We start from the raw sequence: 20518 nt of genomic DNA on the forward strand, positions 1-20518 counted from the left end.
GGCGGCGCCCAGAACGGGGCCGGCGGCGAGGGCGGGGAGGGCCCGATGGATGTGGACGGGCCCGCGCCGGGGGCGGGAGGGGCAGAGAGCGGCAGCAAGTGAGGAGGGCCCGGCATTGTGGGTCGCGCAGTAAGGTTTTCGAGCAGCAAGCTTTGGGGTTTCATGCAGAGGCTTCGTTTCGTCACTGTCGCAGCTGTTGCGTTTGCTGGTGCTCTTCTGGCATGTACAAAAACGAGTGAAGCCGCGAGTGTTAACAAGCCTCTGGCCCCTGAATGCGTCATCCAAGGCGTGCGGTTACAGCGGCACGAGCGGCAGGAGCGAAGGTGTGAGCAGCCGGCCAGCATATGCAAGGGCGGGCTGTTGGAGACCCGATGCCCCAAAGATGGCCAGGCGCTGCAGTCTCAATGTGACTCAGATGGGCTGAAAAACAATTGCTCAATGTAGCAATCGGTAGCAGCAAGAAGGCAAGCAGGCCGCTGCGCCGGTTTTCCACACGGTGTCTGCATGTGCAGTCACCCGTGGCCCATGGAGCACAGCGACGGGGCCACATCAGCCCTCAAAAAATGAAAATTCAAGCAACTCATGCCGCCTGCACCAGCGCCGGCGCCACGGATGCGGGCGCCGCAGCAGCTGCTGGCGCTGCATCCGCCGCTGCCGCCGCCGCACCACCCGCCGCGCCCGCCCCCGCCCCTGCCCCCGCCGCCGTGCCAAGGGGCTGCCACTGCCGCTCGCCGTACGCCGCCACCATCGCCGCCGCACCGCCCGGCACCGTGGACGCCCCCTTGAGGCTCATATGGTTGACGAGAACTGGGTCCTCGGGGCCGCCCTGGCGCCAGTGCTCGCGCACAAGCTCCTGCGCGCGCGCAAGCAGCTGACCGCCGCTGACATCAGCGACTTGGGCGCGCAGCAGGGGGCCGCAGGCGGCGCGGAGCTTGGGAGAGCCCGAGAAGAGGTACTTCAGGGCCTGGTTCGGTGTGATTGTGTGTGTATGATTGGGTGTGTGTGTGATTGGGTGTGTGTGTGTGTGTGTGTGTGTGTCAGTGAGTTGTGTCCATGTGTGCGTGTGAGTGGATGTGTGCTGTGTGTGGGATTGAGAGAGAGAGAGAGACAGAGAGAGAGAGAATGTGTGTCTGTTTTATTTGTGTGCATGTGTTGTGTAGGTGTGTGAGCACGTGTGTGTGTGTGTGTGTGTGTGTGTGTGTGTGTGTGTGTGTGTGTGTGTGTGTGTGTGTGCATGTTTGTGTGTGCGCGTGTGTGTGTCTGTGCGTGCGTGCGTGCGCACGCGTGTGTGTTCAGATAGGGGTCTCAGTCGTCACCAAAGGAGAGCCCGTAAACTCATTGCTGTTGGGGAAGGGTGACACGAGAAGGCCAGGCCGGCGGTGCGAGCCTCTTCCATTGGCCTCCTTGAATGGCCGCACGGGCATGGCAGCGTGGGCGGCGCGGCGCAAAAGGTGCTTTCCCAGGGGCGGGCCAGCTGTCTCACCTTTTTGAGGCGCCCAGGCCGCGCCTGGTCGCTCTGGGGTGCAGTCAAGGGAAGGTGGATGGTCGAAAATGAACCGGTCAGACACCGCCGGCGCGGCCGTGAGTGAGAGCAGGTAATCCAAGGTGCTGGCTGGGAGAGGGTGTGCGTGACAAGGCTGGCGCTGCAGCATGTGGACAGCGTTCGGCCAAACAGGCGAAAAGACGTGCTGTGGACCGGACCTTTCCTCACACCGCACAACCCCAAGGCCGCCCCCGCCCCGTGGAAGCACTCACGTAGGCCGCCGCCGTCTCGTACCGCCCGTCCGGCCCTGTTGACGCGTACCGCTCCAGGAAGCTACAAACCGCCTCCGCCTCGTCCGGCCACACGTCCCGCTCCCACCCCAGCCCGCCGCCGCCGCCGCCTTGCCCCTGACCTTGCTGCTGCCCCTGCCGCTCCTGCCGCCGCCGCTCCGCCGCCGCCGCCTGGTCTGCCGCGAAGGAGGCGCGGATCCGATGGAACACGAGGGGGTCGCTGATGGCGCCGCGCCCCACCATGATGCCGTCGCAGCCCGTCAGCTCCAGCAGCTTCCTGGCAGTCGCCGCATCCACCACGTCGCCGTTGCCGATCTGGAGGGCGGCGATGACGTCACGGTGACAACGCGTGACGCGGCGGCGCGGCGCGATCGGCACGTGTGCTTTTGCATAGGCCAAGCGCCGTTCTAGCGCCTATGATGGTGTCAAATACAAGGTCTGACACACTGCGCCAAGGGCATGCACATGGCACTTCCTGCACGACCCGCCCGAGAGCCCAGGAGGCGCGTTCCAGATAACACCCCACCACGGGAATGTCCAGCAGCGCCTTGGCGCGCGCCACGAGCGACCAGTCAGCGCCCCCCGCGTACGCCTGCCGCTTGGTGCGCGGGTGCAGCGTCACGAAAGCGGCGCCGCCGGCCTGCGCCGCGAGCAGCGCGTCCTCAAACAGGCTCGTGTCGTCGAAGCCGGACCGCATTTTGACGGACACGGGCGCGGCGCCCTCGACGGCCTCCACCAGCGCAGCCACGAGGGCCTGCATGCGGTCGGGCGTCTTGAGCAGCCTGGGGGGGCGAGGGGCAGGGGACGCGGGCCGTGGCTTGAAGTGGGGGTGCCCGAGGGTTGACGAGACGCCGGCCGCAGAGGGCCGGTGATGGGGAGGCGCGGGTGCAGCACAGCTGTTTGGGCGCAGGGTGATTGCGATGGCGGGCCTCAAACAGGAACAGCAGCCCGACCCCCCACCCAGATAACTTGGGTTGGAGGGTGAGGGTTGCTGAGGCAGGCGATTGCAGGAGCTGTTCGAGGTTGCGAGCGCATCCCTTGCCGAACCCGCAGCCGTAACAAGCGCGGGTCCCGTCGCGGCCGCCGCGGCAGCAGGCACGAGCGCAGCCGCCGCGCCACCCACGTGGAACCGGCGCCGTTGCCCGTGACGCTGTTGGCGGGGCACCCGCAGTTCAAGTCGACGCGCGGCGCCCCCAGCTCCAGCGCCAGCCGCCGCGCCGCCGCCGCCATCAGCCTAACCTCGGACCCCATTATCTGGGCCCCCAGCGGGACCCCCCACGGCGCGAGCTCGTGCGCGGAGTAGCCGGCGGTCACGCCGCGGATTACGGCGGCGGGGCGGTCGGCCTTGGAGGGGACGCGGATGAACTCGGTGCAGGCCTCGTCGAAGCCGCCGGCGGCGGAGGCGAGGGCGGCGCGCATGGGTGCGTCGGCGAGGTTCTCCATGGGGGCCAGGAACAGGGCTGGGCAGGCGTCGGGCTGCGTGCGGCGCCTTTGGATGGGTTTAAGAAGGGCAAGAGGGAAGGATTGTTGACGTTTCGGTTGGGTGGGGGGGAGGATAGCGAGGTGTTGGTGGCTCGAGGATGCGAGGTGTCCGGGCGTGGACAACAGCTCGCGCCGTGACCGAACGTGCTGCTTGCGCGCCGGCTGGGGGGGGAGCATGGTGCGCCCCGCACCTGTTCAAGAGCCCGAGGTAGTCGACGCGCGGCGCGGCGTGCGCGGCGCCGGTGGCGTCATTGGCGTGCGCCGCTCCCGTATTGCTGCAGATAGCCACACCCACGCTTGCGAAAGCCGCCGCCGTGCGCGGGCGCCGCGGCGCGGCTCGCCGTCTGCCCGCATGCGATACGGGCGGCGCCGCGCACGCATGGGCGCTCCGGCCAAGCGGCGGTGGGATGGTCCGCTGCATCAAAGCGTGCGGCTTGCAGCGCGAGCGGGGGTGTCGCCGCCGCCGCTTTGGTGGTGCGGTGTAGTCCCCACGGATGCAGCCACTACGAACCGAAAATTCGATGCCAATGGGATGTATCAAGCAGCCCAGACCGTGCCCTAAAATCCCTGCCGGTGTAGGCACTGCCCTCCTGCTGTGAACCAAAGCAAGCGTCGTCAAACCTGTCGTGGGGCTTGATTATGATAACTCGCTAAAAATCGGTATCCAGCGTCAAGTCGTATCATATATGATTCATTACAATTGAGGAGGCCACGTGTGTGCGGGTCTCCTGGGCTTGGCTGGGAGCTCAGGAGCGTAGTTCCATCATACTTCATTAGGGTTCAAGCACGAGAAACTGGTACTCAGCCTATCCCGACTGACTGCATAACAGGCAGTGGAGTGGCGCGGGTGCAAAACCAGAACGTCGCGCGCGGGTCTGGTAGCGCGCCTCGCTGCTTGCCGCCTCCATGACCGATGGGAACGGCGGCGCAGGCAGGCAGCCGGCGTGGCTGCGGGCCGCGTCCCTGGTTGCATACAGCCTGAGGTGAGGCAGCGCGCTCGCCGCCGGGAGCCACAACGGGCGCCCTCCTGCATCATCAGCAGCGTTGAGCCTGCACACGTCCGCGCGCCCACCATGCCAACCGCCCCCCTACTGCCGACCCCGCCCGCCCCGCCGGCACGCCCCACCTGCCCTACCCCTGTGCACCCAGCTTCCTTGTGTTTGGCCTGGAGGTGAGTTGGAGCGCATCAATGCGCCGCAATCGCCGCCGCGCGAGCACAGAATCGTGGGTTGCGCCGCGGATGCTTTGTACAACGGCACACGCTCCCGGACGGCCCTCGGGCGCCGCCCCGCTTCCTGATGCACCCGGCCACCTAAATCCACACCGAATCTTTCCCCCACCCCGCTGCGGTGAACGTGCCGTTTTCTGAGCAGGTCAACCTCCTGGGCCCCACCGCCATTGACTTGGCATCGAAGATTGGGGTGGTCGAGGCCGACCTGGTGCGCCGCCGCGCGCCCGCCTCTTGCGGCGGCCGCACCTCCACGTGCGCACACACGCTGCTCCCACACGCTGCACGTCTGCTGCAGTTGCCAGAGCCGCCTCGCTATTGAAAGGGGTATGGCCATAAACTGAGCACCTCAACCACATGCTGCAGTTCAGGGGCCCTCGCTGCACTCCAAGGCGTTGCGAGCGGCGGCTTCTGCCCTGATTTGCAAAACGAACACCCCTCCGCTTCCTCCGGCTGCGCGCGCCACGCACGCAGGGGGTGGTGTTCACGGTCAATGGCCTGATCTCAGTGCTGGGCGCCGTCCCTGCCGGCTGGATGATCGACAACCTGCCAGGCCACACGCTGCTGGCGCTGTCGCTGCTCACGCAGGCAGGCCCACTTGCTGCGACATGCTGTGCTGTGCTGTGCTGTGCTGTGCTGTGCTGTGCTGTGCTGTGCTGTGCTGCGTTGTGCTGCGCTGTGCTGCGCTGCGCTGTGCTGCGCTGCGCTGTGCTGTGCTGCGCTGTGCTGTGCTGTGCTGTGCTGCGCTGTGCTGTGCTGTGCTGTGCTGTGCTGTGCTGTGCTGTGCTGCGCTGTGCCACATGGCTCCGCAGCATGCCTGGCTGTCAGAAGCGAGTAGTTTTGGCCTCTGGGACGTCGCCAGCGGCTCAGGTGTCACACACATCCTGGCCCCAAACCACTGGCAAAAGGGAGGCCCCATCGTCCCAAGTCCCATCTTTGCAGTCAGCCAAACGCCACGCGCCCCTCCAAAGAAACCCTTCGCGGCTCCCATATTGCGCCCCGCGCCCCGCCCCAGGCCGTGGGCATGGTGTTTGTTGCGTCCCAGACGACGCTGCTTGGTGTCGTGCTGGTGTTTGGGGCGTCGGCGCTGACCTGGAATGTGGTCAACACCGCAGGGAACGTGCTGTGCCTTTCACAGTCGCCAGAGGTGCGTCCTCGCGACCCCACCACTCCTCAGCCCTGGCCTTGCGAGGGTGGGGGCAGCTGGGACGCTGTGCACGTGCTTGGTATGGCGGGGGTGCGACGCAGGGCAAGCGGGGGTAAGGAACAGCGGGCTCAGGGGGCTGGTCGATGGAGCTTTCCGTGCATTTGTGGCAGCCGACCGGCTCCAGCGGCGCTGCACATGCGGCATTTGCCCACCTTTGTCTACCGCCCAGCCGCGACGTGGCGCCAGCCAGCGTGCTTGACGTGCCGCTCTGCTACTCTCACATTCCCTCATAATGGCGGGCCGGCCCCCTCCGCTCTCCGCCGCTGCCCCCACAAACCAACCAGGGCCACTCCAGCCTGATGATCAACCTGGTCAACGCGCTGTTCGGCGTCGGCGCCCTCTGCGCGCCGCTGCTGGCGGAGCTCTGCATTTCGCTGTGGGGCTCCACCCTGGCCGCATACCCCGCCACGGCCGCGCTCACGGCCGCGTCGGGGTTGGTGTTCCTGCTGCTGCCCAGCCCGCAGACGCCCGTGGCCGCCGCCGCGGCCGCCTCCTCCGCGGCGGATGGCGCGGGCGCCGCGGCAGAGGCGGGGGAGGGCGCGCGGCAGCCGCTGCTGGCGGCGGCGGACGGCGGCGCGCAGGGGGGCGCGGCGGCGGCGGGCGGGAAGCGGGGCGGCGACGGCGGCAGCTGGGGCGCGGGGCCTGGCGGCGGCGACCCGTGGTCGCCATGGGGCCCCCTGGCGCGCGTGCTGTGGCCGGTGAGCGGCTTGCAGCATTTGCAGATTATGGGAGACGCACACGTGAAGTTTGTTGAGAGCAGGGCGCCATGGCCTGGCAGTGCTGGGCCTTGGCTGCGGACGCGATGCTATGGCTTGCGCCAAGCGACAGCGACTCAGTTTTGCTTGTCGCCAACTCAACCGAACCCGCCGGTACACACCAAACCTTACACTGAAGCAAAGACAACCCAGGATACCCCCTCATCCCTTCACCCTTCAGGCCGCCGCCTTTGTGTTTTTGTCTGTCGGACTGGAGGTCGCCTTCGGCGGCTGGACTACGGTCTACGCCACCCGCTGGCTCGGGCAGTCCGAGGCCGACGGCCACGCGCTGACATCAGCGTACTGGGGCGCCTTCACCGCCGGCCGCGTCGCCGCCGCCGCCGCCGCCGCCGCGCTGTCGCCGTCGGCGCTGCTCCTCGCGTCGATGCCGCTCGCGCTCGCGGGCGGCGCTGCGGCAATCGCGCTGCCGCCGGCGGCGCTGGCGGGCGCGCCGGCGACGGCCGCAGTCGTCCTCGTGGGCCTGGGTGTTTCCACCGGGTTTGCAAACCTGCTGGCCCTTCTAGAGGCCTACTCCCCCATCAACGGCAGCGTCACCGGGCTGCTCAGCGGCTTCGCGGGTGCGGGCACGATGCTCATGCCGCTGGCCATCGCGCTGCTCGCGAAATCCACGCCCCTGGGCTACTCTGGGCTGATGTGGACCACCCTGGTCGCGATGCTGCTGCAGTTTGTGTGCCTGCTGCCGATCATGACGGGCGCGGGGGCCCATAAAAGCGGCGTGCTTGTGCGGGCGCACGACGTGTCAATCCCGCCGTCCGAGGCGGGAGGCGGCGGCGGAGGCGGCAGCGGCGAGGGTGGAGATACTGAGGAGGGGCTTGGAGGTGCGGCACCTGGGGCAGCAATTGCGGCAGCGTCTCGGCGGTGATGCCCGCTGCTGGGGCGCGCTTCAGTGCTTGCTCAGGGCTCTACTGCCGTGCCGCTGCACCCTTGCGACGGTGACCTGCGGCTCTGGAGCAGCACCCGTCCTGCCCTCGCCGGTCGCTCCGCAATGTTTCTTGTGTACATGCCATCGCTCCACCAGTTTTGCAGTGTGTGCCCCTGCACACGCCCCCGCTTCTCTTTGCTGGCATGCGTTGCCCTCGACTGCTGCCTGCCAGTATTCCTCAAGCAATACGCTACCCCCGGGGCGTACGAGCGAGTGTAACGCTCCTGCCGTGATTGTGCCGCCGACACATCACCCTAAACCTGGACATCACATCACATTGCAGTGCGATGCGCACCCCATAACACAGGCTAAGCGTGCTTCTGAGTGGCCATGGCATGAGTATTTGTGCGTGTACAGCCGCATTCAAACCGCATCTCAGCGAGCAGAAATCATGCCAACACCGTGTGGCAACACAGCTGCGCCAATGAGGCACCTCAGGACATAACGCCAGAGCACGGCGCGCCATGACAGTGAGGTCACCATGGTGTCACTTGCCGCCCCGCGGCCAGCCCTCCCCGGCCATGACCGCCTCCACGTCTTCCACGCTGCGGGGGACGTCCGTCAGCGACTCGCAGCCGTCCGCGGTGATCACCACGTTGTCCTCCAGGCGGACTGTTGTTGTGGGGGTTCAGGGAAAGGGAAGTTGAGGAGGCATTTGGGGGGCTTGGGGACGCGATAGGGCTTTGATCGAGCGCGTTGACACAGCAAGGTCCAGAACTAGTGAGGCAGGCAAGCAGCTGCGGCTTGCAATGGCAATAGCCGCTTAGCAATCAAGGCTTGGGTTGACAAGTGCATGGAAGGGTGGATATCGCTGTCACGGCTCATTGTGGTCCAATGCAGTGCGCCGCACCTCCCCCAAAGCGCATGAAGCGCTGGAGCGCATCCGCGTTGATGAACTTCGACCGAGAGGGGTCCTGAGAGGGTTGGGTTGCAGAGTTCGCGACGGCGTCACGTGCGTGCACGTGTGATGCAAGCACTGCGAGGCTTGCGAGAAAGCGAGAGCAATGTGTGGCAGACGCCCAGTCGACAAGCAGCAATCCATCAGCCGATAACGCCGCTGGCCCTTCATTAATCCAATGGCGCCACGTCTCATGACCCTACCAAGCCCCGCCTTTAGGGCACCACATCCTCTCTCCCAACAGTCAGCGTACCCGCTCCCCATGTACCCGGTCCGCCCCTCCCTGCTAAATCCGATTTAGTCAGAAGCCTTGCTTGAACTGGACTTGAGTTGCCCTGTACCCCTTTCCTACACGCCCGTTGCACCCCCTGTCCTCCCGGCCCCCCAAATGGGGCCCTCATCACCTGCAGCGCGGGCTGGATGAGGAGGGGGATGAAGTAGCAGCCCGGCTCCACGGTGATCACCATCCCGGGCTCCATCAGGCGGGCGGTGCGCAGCGACTTGAACCCTGGACGCTGGATCCTGGGGCAGGCAGCGCGCATGTGGGCATGGGATACGGGGGTTTCACTGGTTACTTCGGCACATGGCAGCAGCACGTGGGGCCACGAAGAGGGCAAAGCAACAACGAGGGGGAATTTTGGGCATCCTGTTAGCAGGCTTGGATTGAGCAGCCGAAAGGGTGCCATGGGGTTGGGGAGGGCAGGGGCCGGCGCCGCGCACCGCTCTGGCAGCCCCGGGCCGTAGCCGCCGACGTCGTGAGTGTCGATGCCCAGGAAGTGGCCGAGGCCTGGCGGCAGTGGGGAATTGATTGAGAATTGTTTGGAGGGAAAGGGGATCAACCTTGCGCGTTTGACGCTGAGCAGAACGCTCCCAAACCGCCCCGTCAGGCAGGGCGGAGGCTGCAGGTGCTACCTTGCCGCTGGCGCTGGCAGCCCACCAGGAGCCAGCGCATCCAGCAACAAAGGGATGGGACCCTATGACTGAGCACGTGCCCATGTCAAGTTTCCATCGCCCGCCGCTTGCACAAACGCACACGCGCGTGCACACACAAACGAAAACACGTACACACACACACACACACACACAAACACACACACACACACGAACATGCTTGCACGCACGACGGAGGCACACACACACATACATACATACACGCCCTCAAACCAGCACACACCGTGCGGCATGAAGACGCCCCCCAGCTCGGCCGCGATCATGTCGTCCACATCCCCCTGCAGCAGGCCCCCTTGCTTGAGGCCAGAGAGTATCTTGTGATAGGCCAGCACGTGCATGTCCGGCCACGACACGCCCGGCTTGAGGGCTGCCAGGACGGACTGGGGTTAGGTTTTCAGGGGCCCGGAGTAGTGGTGCAGGGAGGGGGTTGTTTTCGGTGGCCGTATCGGTTGTGGGTTGGCAAGAGAGAGCAGGGTGGAATGGCGGGAGATGTGTGGGGACAGGTTTCACAGGCGTCTGGCCTGGGCAGCGCTGCCGCGTACACGCGTGTCCCCCCCTCGCGCATTGACTGGCAGTGCGAAGCACATGCGCATCAAGACCGCGTATTCAAGGTGACTGGATATCTCATCCATAGTTGCCGGATGTCACCCGTGCGATGACTCACCTGGTGTGCGTCCAGCACCGCCTCGTACACCAGCCGCTGGTCGGGCGTGAACTTCCCAGTGGCGGGGAACGACGTCGTGATGTCTTCAAAGTTGGACAGGCGGAAAGCAGCAGTGTTTAGGGGGGCGATTAGGCAGAGTGGAACGTGTGATTGACGAGCTCCACGCTCCATCCTATTATGTGAGAGTGGACCAGCAGTTGAGTGGCCCCTCACGCTATGGCGTTGGGCTCACACCCCAGGCCTGCTAGCTGTGTGTGCTGCCGTCAAGCATTAGAGATGATGACGAAACAAGCAAGTGACAAACGGTGGCGGCAGCTGGCAGGAGCGCTCGCCACATCCTTCCTGTTGTTACCTGACGTGTAGCGGTGGTACTGGAGGCAGATGAGCAGGCGGGTTGGGCGATGTTTCAAGTGGTGGGTGCCAGGGGACAAAGGGGTGTGAGGAGGGCTAGTGTGGCCTCAAACCACGTCAAGACAGACGTTGCTGACCTCAAAACGTGTGGGTTGAGCCCCTCCGCCTGTGAATGCCAGTCAAAATCGGTTGGCACTGCACACAGGTGTCTGCGCCGTTTATGGCAGCCAGAAGTGTGAAAGATCCCTCTCATGCAGCCCGCTGCCCATGTGTGGCTCCAAACGACTTGGACTCCCACACAACAACATCCCAGCTAGGACGCGTACACGTACACGTGAATAACACACACACACACGTGCGCGCGCGCGTGCGCGCGCACACTCACACACACACACAAACACACACATGCGAACACACACGCGCGCACACGCGCACACGCGCACGTTCACACACGTGCACACACGTGCACACGCTTGTGCTCGCTCATACCTCGCAGCCCATGTCCAGCAGCAGTATGTCGCCCTCCTCTATGCGGCGGTCGTTGGGGGCCGCGGCGTGGCCGTAGTGCAGCACGGCGGCGTTGGGGCCACTGGCGGCGATGCAGGTGTAACCTGGGACACGTCGGGTTAGACATGTGTGAGTGTGTGTGAATGCGAGGAAGGATGGGCTCGGCAGGACAGGCAGAGAATGGACGGGCGGGGGTCAGGACCGGCGGCATGCAGCGCCATGCAGTCGTGCACGTCTGGGCCTCAGAGCCGAGCGACACGAGGGCGGCGCGCTTGGATTGGAAGCGCTGGCACGACGTGGCTGAGCCGGCGTGCAGGAGCTGTCGCGGGCGTGCGCACCCTGGTTGCGCGCTCCGCCCTCAAAGTAGGTCGAGTGCCTGAAGATGCTCTCCAGCTGGTACTCATACAGGCCAGGCTTGCAGGCCTGTTTTGTGAAGGGGGCAAGGGGACATGCGGGTGCACGTGTCTGCCTGTGAGCGGGCCAGGTGGCGAGTGCTGTATTTCTGGGAGGTTGTCAGGGCAGATTGAGGCCTCTGTACCTGAGCGCAACGCATGGCCCTTGGCAGCTGCATGCACGCATGTTTTGTACGGCAAGCCCCAGGCAGAAGCAGCGCCGCCCTTTGTTCCCACCTGCATCATGGCCACGTGCGCCCTGCTGCCCAGCTGGTTGGCGTAGCGCTGCACCTCCACCTCCAGGGGGGACTTGTGGACGCGCGCCTGGCGTGGGGTCGGGCCAGGATGGATGCCTCACACAGGGGTGGATGCTTTAAAGCCGATTCAAACCAGCGCAACGCCGCTCGGCCTTTCCTGCCGCTGCGACCGACGCGGTTGCTGACTGTGCAGAGAGGCGGCTGCCCAGTCTTGCGATTGACCAGCGCGTTCCTGCGTCGGCAGGCGCGCAGGGACTGCGCACTGCCGTGCGCGCGACACGGACATGCGACCGCTGCGCACGACTGCTGCATGTGTGAGCGGCAGCAAGCGCGTCGAACACGGCACGCACCTCTGTGATGGCGGGGAACAGCCCGGCCGTCTCGTACTCCACCGCCTCGAGGCCCTCCGGCTTTGGCGGCGGCGCGACCGCGCTGCCGCTGTCGGTGTTGGTGCCGCTGAGCACGTGGAGGCAGGGGGGCGCGTCCGAGATTAGCACCGCCGCCAGCTCGTCCACGTACGCCACGCGGTCCACTGCATACTTTGCCTTGTAATGGTCTGTTTGGTCGGCAGGGAAGTGAGGGGGCAAGTTGTCTGATTGGCAGACTTTGGGGTGTGTGCTCTGAAGTGCAGAGGTTTGCGAGCCTTCGAGTCTGTGGTCATTGTTGTGGGCCCCAGAGAGATTGCTTCGCAAACTTGGGACCAATTCCAAAGCTGAGCTAAACTCAGGGCATGCCAGCGCCTGTCAGGGCCGATTGCCCAGGGGTTCCAGTTCCACTATCACCCGGCCCCCACGCAGGCGTGCCTGAGCGACGACCGCAAGTCGTGAGCATGCACCCATCGGATGCGTGCTACCCGCGCAGGCTGTAAAGGGGAGGACCAGCGCAAGTCTATACAAGAGCAGAGCCTCGTTTGAGCCGCGGTACCGGGGCCGCGGCGCACCTGGCCCGTGCAGCTCCCCCATCCAGACGCCGTACGCCTCGGGCAGCCGCGGCATGAACAGCGTAGACGCGCCCTGGGCGGGGGTTCCGAATCGAAGCAAGGCAGCGAGCGCGGCCGGCAAGAGGCGCACTTTTGGCGCACCGCATGGCAGGTGTGGTCAGCGACAAATCCGGCTGGGGCGAGCAGTTTAAGAAGGGAGCCGCTCGGAATCAAGTCTGTGCCGCCGGATCCAGCCGTTCAATGTTAGTGGGAGCAATACGCCAAGACGCGCCGGTAGCTGGCTCCTGCGCCCGCGATTGCTGCCGTGCCTCTGCTTCTCCCTCCAGTCGCTTCCAGAGTCCCCGCCCCCCCTCTTGTCGCCCAAACCCACATTGCGTGTGTCGACCGCCCCCCAGAAGCCCTCCTCGATGACCCCAAACAAGTAGTGAAAGTATCCCTCCTGCCTGGCGGGTGCAACCATGCAGCAGACGCAACAGCATCAGGACCGCCAGGCCAAGGGACATTGTGCTGCCAAGGGAGCAGGGAAGGGACCCACACGTCCTGCGTTCAACCATCAAAGGCGTTTGTGCCTTGGCCTTTGATCGAGCACCTCCACTACCAATGCGCCCGGGAATTTGATGTTGACAATTCCTGTCTCAAGCCCCAAGCCCACTTGCCTGAAGAGTATCTCGCCGTCTGTTGTGTAGACGGGAAGCGCATCACCGCCCTGGGGGTAATCGGGGATGGTCTAGGTGTGTGGAGCAGTCTAGTTTACCAGGGCACAAAAACCGACAACACACTGCATTCCACCAGCCTCCGAAGCCAGCCATTCCCTACCTGGCGCCCTGCCGTTCAAACCACAACTTAGCCGGCACAAGACTCGGTGCTGTTTATCACAGGCCCAGCCCCAAACTTCTGAAGGGAATTGACTGTGCAGCTGCCGCCGCCGCTGCAAGCTTGAGGGAATTGCCCACCTTGAGCAAGATGATGCCGCTTGCAGTGCCGGACTCTTTCATCCGCCTCACAACGTCGGCGCGCGCGCCGCCGTGCAGCTCCCTCCGGCACACCCTGCCGTGGGCAGGGGTCAGGGTGCACAGCTTGCGGGTGCTTGCATGTTCCGCCGCGTGCTGCGTGCTGCTGCACCCCGAGAGGCGGCACAGCAGGCTGACGCCAACACTGCCAGACCACGGTGACTCGCCCCGTTCGTGCACGGCGCGTTGTGCACATTACAAGCTTTGAGATAGACCCACTTGAGGGAGCCCTGGCCCATCGAGTAGAAGCACGGCGGGTCCGCCATTGGCGCGCTGCCACCACTGCTGCCCGTGCTGCTGACTGGGGTGACCGACGAAGCGGCACGGCACAGCTTTCGCAGGTAAGGCCTCGCCTTGAGGCTGACGCGAGAGACTGCTGAATAGCCGACAGCACGGGCGATAGAGGCGCTGAGCATGCGGCACAGACGGTCAGATCGCAGGTTTAGATCTGGTACCCCGTGATCTGCGAGTTGTGAGTAAAGAATTACTTATATGCAGGGGGCGCAAGATCTTACACGGATTGTGGATGACGCTGCAGCCTGTGGTGGGTGAAGCCAGCATTGCAGGCTTGCCAGCGCTTTTGCTTTTGCAGTTGGTGGCCCAGTGTGTGTGGTGGACCCGCTGGAGCTGGTGCACGCGGTCATGGCTTCAATGTGAAAGGCTGCATCATGATGTACACTACTGGTGACATCTTGTTGAGCTTGATGGTTGATCGCTGGCTAGTATACGTGGTGTGCCTCCTGGTCAAAACTAGGTCAATCTCAAAACAACCAAGCAATTGCTTGAATATGTTTGCCATGTTCCTTGCGGTGCTGTTGACTACAATGGTGGTGCAAGCTTGTGGTCAACAATTTGCGTGGTTTCTTGATGATGTGACAATTTTGCACCATCTTATGCTGCGTGCAAGGATTTCCAGCACCTGCCTGATGTGGCTGCGGCAACAAGGACACCCCGGGCTTCCTGTGAATCGCCCTGCAGAGGACTCTGACGTCTGAGCTCCAGTCATGGCGGTGTCCCTACCAACACGCGCCAGCTCCTGGCCTTTTCATCGTCAGTTGCGCTGCCTTGGTCAAGCATTTATCCCATGCCAAGCCAGCAGCCAAGCCCCATGGCTCATGTGCGGAGCACACTGCATCCACCACTTGAAGCCTCACTGGAGCTCAAGAGCATTAGGTTTGGCCCTGGGATACGAGCAGATTTTGCAGACAAGACAGATAGACAACAGCAGATCATGCCAGTAAATTGGCACCAAGACATATGCCATTAGCCTCCAAGAGCAGCTGCAGGCCTGTGAGACAGTGGTGTGGTCCCAGTCCAAACTCTCGACAGGCAGATGAAGCAGACGGGCAGCCATCATGCCGGAGCCGCCACCTCCTTGCACGTGCTTCTGCGCCTTTTTGCTCTCCACACCGCATCACAAGCATCATCCTATATGCGCATACCGCCCTCATGCGCGTGCCCCTAGGTCAGGCTGCGCTGCAAACCTGCAATCCAATACTGCATCCTGACTCGACAAGCCGTCACCAGTATGACGGTCTGGTGACGCTGGCTCATTGATGAACAGCCGCGTTACCACCACGAGGGCATGTACAATAAACATGCATGCGACCCAATTGGGGCAGCATCGGTTCGCGTTGACATCTCGAACGGGCCTTTCCGACCAGGCTCACAAATCTATATTGTCTAGCCGACACATTTCACAACGATTGGATGCGACACAACAAAAGTTTCATACTCCTTCCCGGCAGCCGGCGACCTCCAGGTGAGCTCCAACTGTGCGTAGCGGGCGGTCGCTGCCAACCGATGCGCTCCGGTCCCGCGGCGCTCGGCTGGCGCGGCCGAGGCGCGCTCATCCTCCCTACGTCCCCCCCGGGGCTCGACGCAAACGCAGGCAGCTGCTGCACCTCTCGCCGCACCCACGGCCCCCTCGGACCCGCACTCCACCCCGGCCTGCGTCAGCCGCGCTTGTCATGGCCCCCGAGGCACAGGCAGCGGGCCCTGTTGAAGAGGCGGAAGTCCTCATCGCCGGCACAGGCTTCAGCGGCATAGGCACCGCCATCCAGCTGCAGCGCGCGGGGATCCGCGACTTCCTTTTGCTGGAGCGCGCGGCCGCCGTCGGCGGCGTCTGGCGGGACAACACCTATCCGGGTGGGTCCAGTTTGGGCCCGTCGCGGGCAGCGGCCCCTGCCAAGGGCGGCGCCCACGCCGCCGCGCCGCTGCTCGCAGCACGCGGGCGCCGGCGGCGCGTGCGCCGTCTTGAGCTTTGGCGCGCGCGCCTCGGCACTGCACCCAAACCCCAATATGCCCCCGCTCTGCCGGCACACCCACACACACTGCACCCGCTGCTCCCCCTCCTCCACAAAGGCGCCGCCTGCGACATCCCATCGCACCTCTACTGCTTTAGCTTCGAGCCAAACCCCGACGCCAGCCGCACCTACGGGCGCCAACCGGAGATCAAATCATATCTAGAGTCCCTCATTGATAAGCACGGCCTCAGGGACAGGATCCGCTTCGGCGCCGCCGTGGCGCGCTCGGTATGGGACGACTCCGAGGGCCGCTGGAATGTGCAGTGCGCCGACGGCCGCCGCTTCCGCGGGCGTTTTCAGATCATCGGGGCGGGGCCGCTCAGGGACCCCCGGTGGCCGCAGGTGAAGGGGCTGAGGGACTTCAAGGGCTCGCTATCCCACTCCAGCCGGTGGCCCGAGGGCGGCCTCGAGGCGCTGGCAGGCAAGCGGGTCGCCGTCATCGGCACCGGCGCCTCGGCGGTCCAGATCGTCCCCGAGATCTCCAAGGTGGCCGCCCAACTTCACGTCGTGCAGCGCACGCCGGCGTGGGTGTCGCCGCGCATCGATACAGAGTACAGCGCCTGGGCAAAGTGGGCGTTCCGGCACGTGCCGTTCGTGTTGCAGGCGCACCGCTTCCTGATCTGGCTGGCGCACGAGATCCGCTACCCGATGCTGTTTTCGGACGGCAAGTGGCGGCCGGTCTTCGCCAGGTCGATAGAGCGGCAGCTGAGGGAGTGGATCAAGATGGAGGTCGGGGACGAGGGCCTGGCGGCGGCGCTGACGCCCAGCTACGCGCCCGGCTGCAAGCGCATCTTGTCGTCCTCGGGTGCGAGGCGGGCGGGCGCTCGGGGCCCAACCTGCTGCGCTGTTCGTCTGATCGTCGCACTCACTTGGTTGACCGCTACGCTCGTCATCTGCATCTGACCGCTGCACCGGTTGGGACTGCTGCACGCATGTGGGTCGCGTGCTGTGCGTGAGGGACTGGATGAACCATCTCAAGGGCTTGAACCACAGTCAGCCAGAAGCAAACTGCTGAAGTCCCGTGCCTCTGCCTACTCACAAGCAAGCACCACACGATTGCTGGAAGCAGCGGTGCTGCAGTGCCCTCCATACTGCCCGCAAACCAGCTGATTGGCGGCCCCTTGCGAGCGCCTCACGTGCCCTTGCACGCCTCAACAGTCCACAACTCCCCCTTCTTATCCCCCACACGGCCCTGCCCCACGCCACCCCCGCAGACTTCTACCCTGCGCTGCGGCTCCCCAACGTGTCGCTCCACACCCAGGCCGCCACAGAGGCCACCCCTTCCTCCCTCGTCCTGGCGGACGGCACTAACCTAGAAGTCGACGCCATCATATGCGCCACCGGCTTTGTCGTCGACGCGCCGCTCGCAGCCGTCACCATCGTCGGCCAGGGCGGCGTCGTGCTGTCCGAGGTCTGGGGCGCGCGGCCGCGCGCCTACCTCGGGGTGACGATGCCAGGGTTCCCAAACACGTTTTTCGTGATGGGGCCAAACACCGGCCTCGGGCACAACAGCATGATCGTGATGGCCGAGGCCCAGATCGGTTACATCGTGCAGGCGATCTCCAAGGCGCGCGCGCGCGGGCCCCGGGCGTGGGTGGCGCCGAGGGAGGGGAAGCTGGACGGGTTCGTGGCGGAGTGTGACAGCCGGCACCGCGGGCTGGTGTGGGCGAGCGGCTGCAGCAGCTGGTACCTAAACGAGGCAGGCGAGAACTTCTCGCTGTACCCCGGCAGTACCGCGGAGTACATCTGGCGGATGCGGCGGTTCGATTCCGAGGCGTACATCCACGGGGAAGCCCCGGGCACCGGTGGCGGCAAAGTGGAGGAGGAGGCAGAGGCGGGGGCGGGAGAGGGGACAGATGCGGGGCGCGCCGCGCCGCAGCTCGTGCAGCGGCGGCGGGGGGTGTCGCCGCTGCTTTGAGGGGCATGGGGCCCTTGTTTGCGCTGACTGGTGAGCTGCTTGCTGGCTCCCGCCCGCGCGTGCTTGGTATAAATAGCTAGTTGTGGCTATTTATGAAACCGCTGTGCTGCCATGAGCCTCGGACTGACCGCGGCGCTCGTTGAACTTCCTTGACATTTTTCCATCTATCGGCAGTGCTTGCTGCGCCGCCTTCAGGCATGTATTTGTTTGCAGGTGTTGGCTTTGGGGAGGGAGAGGTTAGCCAGTGGCAGCGGTGAGTGCAACAGGCACACCCGTGTCATGCAGGAGTTATTGAGCAGTGGGAGTAGTTTTCTGATGATCTGACGTTTATGGTAGAGCGGCCCTTTGTTCAGCAAGCATTAGGTTGGCAACTCATTGCGCAGTTTGTCCTTTACGCTCCTGCTGTAATGGTGAGCAGGCTGCTGTCCAAACAGCACATGGCATTCACTGCATCGACGGCTTTTGCTGAGCGGGTGTAGGTGCAGGCGGCGGTGGTGCCGGTCATGACGGGCCCCGCGCGCGCCAACAGCTGTTCTGGCTCTGCTTGTGGCCAAAACCAGGAGGGTAGGGTGTGTTGGGTGGAGCAACTGGCAGGGCCACCAAGTTCAGCAGCCACGGCGAGCAGATGCTTGGTTCTGCTTGATGCGGAAAGTGTTGCCAGCAATACCACAGTGCCTTGCACACATCAAACGGGTGAAGCTGGACTGCACTCCCGTCCTTACGCGGGCTGTGCATCCAAACTGGCATCCAAACTGACAAACCTTCTTGCATGCGTTCTTTTGTAGCAAAAACATTCCAGGACAGAGCTACACATCCTTGCTTCCAGCGTGAGTGCAGAAGAGCTCGCTCCCCCTCACTCCCTGGGCCCTGACCCGACTGGGCTTTGACAAACAGCACTTGCAGCATCGACCAGGTGACGCCGCCGCCAAACCTGAATTGCGCAACGCTGACGTGCCGCAATCTGTTATTGTCTATGCTTTTTTTGGAGTCCTCGTTTATTTCTACACTTCAGCTGCACGTCGGCGAAGCCGCGTGATCAGGTGGCTCCATTGCCAAACTCTGCGCCGCTGTCTCTATTCAACATGCTGATTAATCACTTCATACTCCTGAATTCCACATCCATCACTAGCTTAGGTCCATAAAGCAAAGGTGGCACCGCCGTCAGGTGTGCAGCGGCAGCACACCTGACAGGGGTGAGGTTTGCCGCGGGCATGCAGAGTCTGCTGGTCACGCACTGCAGAAACCTATCAGGCATCTCCTTTCACATGGAAGCCACGCATAGGTGGTGAAAGTCTTACGCCTGTCTGAAGCAGAACAGAGGCGGAGGCGTGCAAGTGGCGGGGGTCGCAGTGCGGACGGCGTCAGCGGTTGGGGACGTCGCGTCTGCCAAGCTGCTTCTGCAGCTGTCGCTACCAGGTCACTTACAAGGGGATGGGCCTCCGCTCGGCGGCACCGCGCGTGCTAGCAGGTGCGTGTACCCGATGCGCAACAGCGCCAGGCAGGAGTGGGCCAGGAAGCCAAGCCAGGGGTGTGGCTGGGCCCAAGGGGCGGGCCGGGCCTCGCCTCACCTTGATGGAAAAGAGCGAGAGGTGTGTGTGGCGATGGGTCTTGAAAGCCTGGAATGCCACAGCCATCCTGCCTCTTTTGCAATAAATCCATCCCAACGGCGGACCCGTCGCGCCAACGCAGGCATGCTCCTGGGCGCGCATTCGCAACCCTGCGCGGCGGCGGCGGCGGCCGGGGCAGCAGCGGCGGCGGCGGCGGCGGCGGCGGCGGCTGCCGCGCAGGGGCGGGCCTTGTCTGCCTGGGCGCGGCTGGCCCCGCCGCCTCCCCCTGAAACCTGCGGCACGCGCCACAGGGCGCGCGTCCTGGACGGTGAGCGGCGGCAGCGCCGACGGGCCGCCTGGGGCTCAGCATTGCCTGCTTGCCGCCGGCACAGAGTGTGCACGATCCACGCAGCTCTGCAAGCCCCCGTCCGCTGTTGGGGGCAGTCGCTTGCACCTGCTGTCCTGCAATGGGCCGCAGATGCACCTCAACACAAGCACGTGTGCTAACTGAGCACACACCTTGCTTGCACGCATATGCGCATGCGTGCACAACAGTACACGTCCGATGCGCACGCTCACCCCAACACCCAACACCCACAAACAATTTGAGCTTTGAAGGATAAGCGTAGCATCTTGAGTTAGTGGTACCTCTCCCCCAACTCTCCATATGCAAGCACATGCTCACAGTTTGACAGCAACAATCTCACGCACACACACGCACACACACACACACACACACACACACTCATGCACAATTGCACACGCTCGCTGTCCGCTCAGGCCGTGCCGTCGCAGCCGAGTGGCTGGATCATCTGTCAGCCGAAGCCGCCGACCTCACGCGGCTCATGGGGCGGCCCCCAGGCCTGGCCGTGGTGCTGGTGGGGGAGCGCCCCGACAGCTGCCTGTACGTGTCGCGCAAGCAGGAGGCCGCGGAGAGGGCGGGCATAGCCTGCGAGGTGCACAGGCTCGCGCAGGTGTGTGTCCATGGAGGGGCTGAGTTCAGGGTGCCAGGGCGATGGAAGCGGCAGTCCGTGGGTGTGCTCGGACCTTGTTGTGCGGCAAGCTTGCTCTTACGCATGCTGTTTGGCACTGGGCGGTTTTCTTTCACATGACTCACTCACATATACATACACACACATACGCACACACATACGGCAGGACGTGAGCCAGGAGGCGCTGTGCGCCAAGGTGGCCTCGCTGTGCGCTGACTCAGCGGTGGACGGCGTCATCGTGCAGCTGCCCCTGCCAAAGCACCTGGATGAGGAGGTGATTGGGGCCCTCAGCACTGGAAATAGGGATTTTTTGGCAGGGTGAATTGAAGAGGCACACACCCTCACACCAAAGTGTGTGTGAGTGTGTGAGTATGTGAGAGTGTGTGTGTGTGCGTGC

General features: G+C 64.2%; 6 protein-coding genes across 6 annotated transcripts; 3 read left to right on the forward strand and 3 right to left on the reverse strand.

Moving 5' to 3' along the window:
* Nucleotides 1-580: 580 nt before the first annotated feature.
* MNEG_3864 (tRNA-dihydrouridine synthase C) lies at nucleotides 581-3216 on the reverse strand (the record flags this gene model as incomplete). The annotated part of the gene is made up of 5 exons (XM_014047652.1): nucleotides 581-964; nucleotides 1484-1516; nucleotides 1756-2088; nucleotides 2300-2555; nucleotides 2897-3216. 5 exons carry the CDS (start codon nucleotides 3214-3216, stop codon nucleotides 581-583), a joined length of 1326 nt encoding a protein of 441 aa, XP_013903106.1.
* A 2291-nt stretch (nucleotides 3217-5507) lies between these two features.
* MNEG_3865 (hypothetical protein) lies at nucleotides 5508-7328 on the forward strand (the record flags this gene model as incomplete). Its single annotated transcript, XM_014047653.1, has 3 exons — nucleotides 5508-5630; nucleotides 5975-6388; nucleotides 6627-7328. 3 exons carry the CDS (start codon nucleotides 5508-5510, stop codon nucleotides 7326-7328), a joined length of 1239 nt encoding a protein of 412 aa, XP_013903107.1.
* A 547-nt stretch (nucleotides 7329-7875) lies between these two features.
* MNEG_3866 (X-Pro dipeptidase) lies at nucleotides 7876-10072 on the reverse strand (the record flags this gene model as incomplete). Its single annotated transcript, XM_014047654.1, has 6 exons — nucleotides 7876-8000; nucleotides 8239-8302; nucleotides 8691-8808; nucleotides 9007-9073; nucleotides 9461-9617; nucleotides 9902-10072. The coding sequence occupies 6 exons, from the start codon at nucleotides 10070-10072 to the stop codon at nucleotides 7876-7878; spliced, it is 702 nt and encodes a 233-aa protein (XP_013903108.1).
* Nucleotides 10073-10735: 663 nt separating this feature from the next.
* Nucleotides 10736-13774, reverse strand: MNEG_3867 (peptidase D; the record flags this gene model as incomplete). Its single annotated transcript, XM_014047655.1, has 9 exons — nucleotides 10736-10863; nucleotides 11098-11182; nucleotides 11389-11475; nucleotides 11759-11964; nucleotides 12349-12421; nucleotides 12719-12787; nucleotides 12938-13054; nucleotides 13302-13395; nucleotides 13578-13774. The coding sequence occupies 9 exons, from the start codon at nucleotides 13772-13774 to the stop codon at nucleotides 10736-10738; spliced, it is 1056 nt and encodes a 351-aa protein (XP_013903109.1).
* A 1554-nt stretch (nucleotides 13775-15328) lies between these two features.
* MNEG_3868 (alpha/beta hydrolase domain-containing protein) lies at nucleotides 15329-17582 on the forward strand (the record flags this gene model as incomplete). Its single annotated transcript, XM_014047656.1, has 3 exons — nucleotides 15329-15506; nucleotides 15723-16469; nucleotides 16879-17582. The coding sequence occupies 3 exons, from the start codon at nucleotides 15329-15331 to the stop codon at nucleotides 17580-17582; spliced, it is 1629 nt and encodes a 542-aa protein (XP_013903110.1).
* A 1431-nt stretch (nucleotides 17583-19013) lies between these two features.
* Nucleotides 19014-20443, forward strand: MNEG_3869 (Bifunctional protein folD; the record flags this gene model as incomplete). Its single annotated transcript, XM_014047657.1, has 3 exons — nucleotides 19014-19050; nucleotides 19991-20103; nucleotides 20288-20443. The coding sequence occupies 3 exons, from the start codon at nucleotides 19014-19016 to the stop codon at nucleotides 20441-20443; spliced, it is 306 nt and encodes a 101-aa protein (XP_013903111.1).
* Nucleotides 20444-20518: the final 75 nt, after the last annotated feature.

The sequence above is a fragment of the Monoraphidium neglectum genome, assembly GCF_000611645.1.
Source record: "Monoraphidium neglectum strain SAG 48.87 unplaced genomic scaffold scaffold00508, whole genome shotgun sequence".
In the NCBI taxonomy this organism is placed as follows: Eukaryota; Viridiplantae; Chlorophyta; class Chlorophyceae; order Sphaeropleales; family Selenastraceae; genus Monoraphidium; species Monoraphidium neglectum.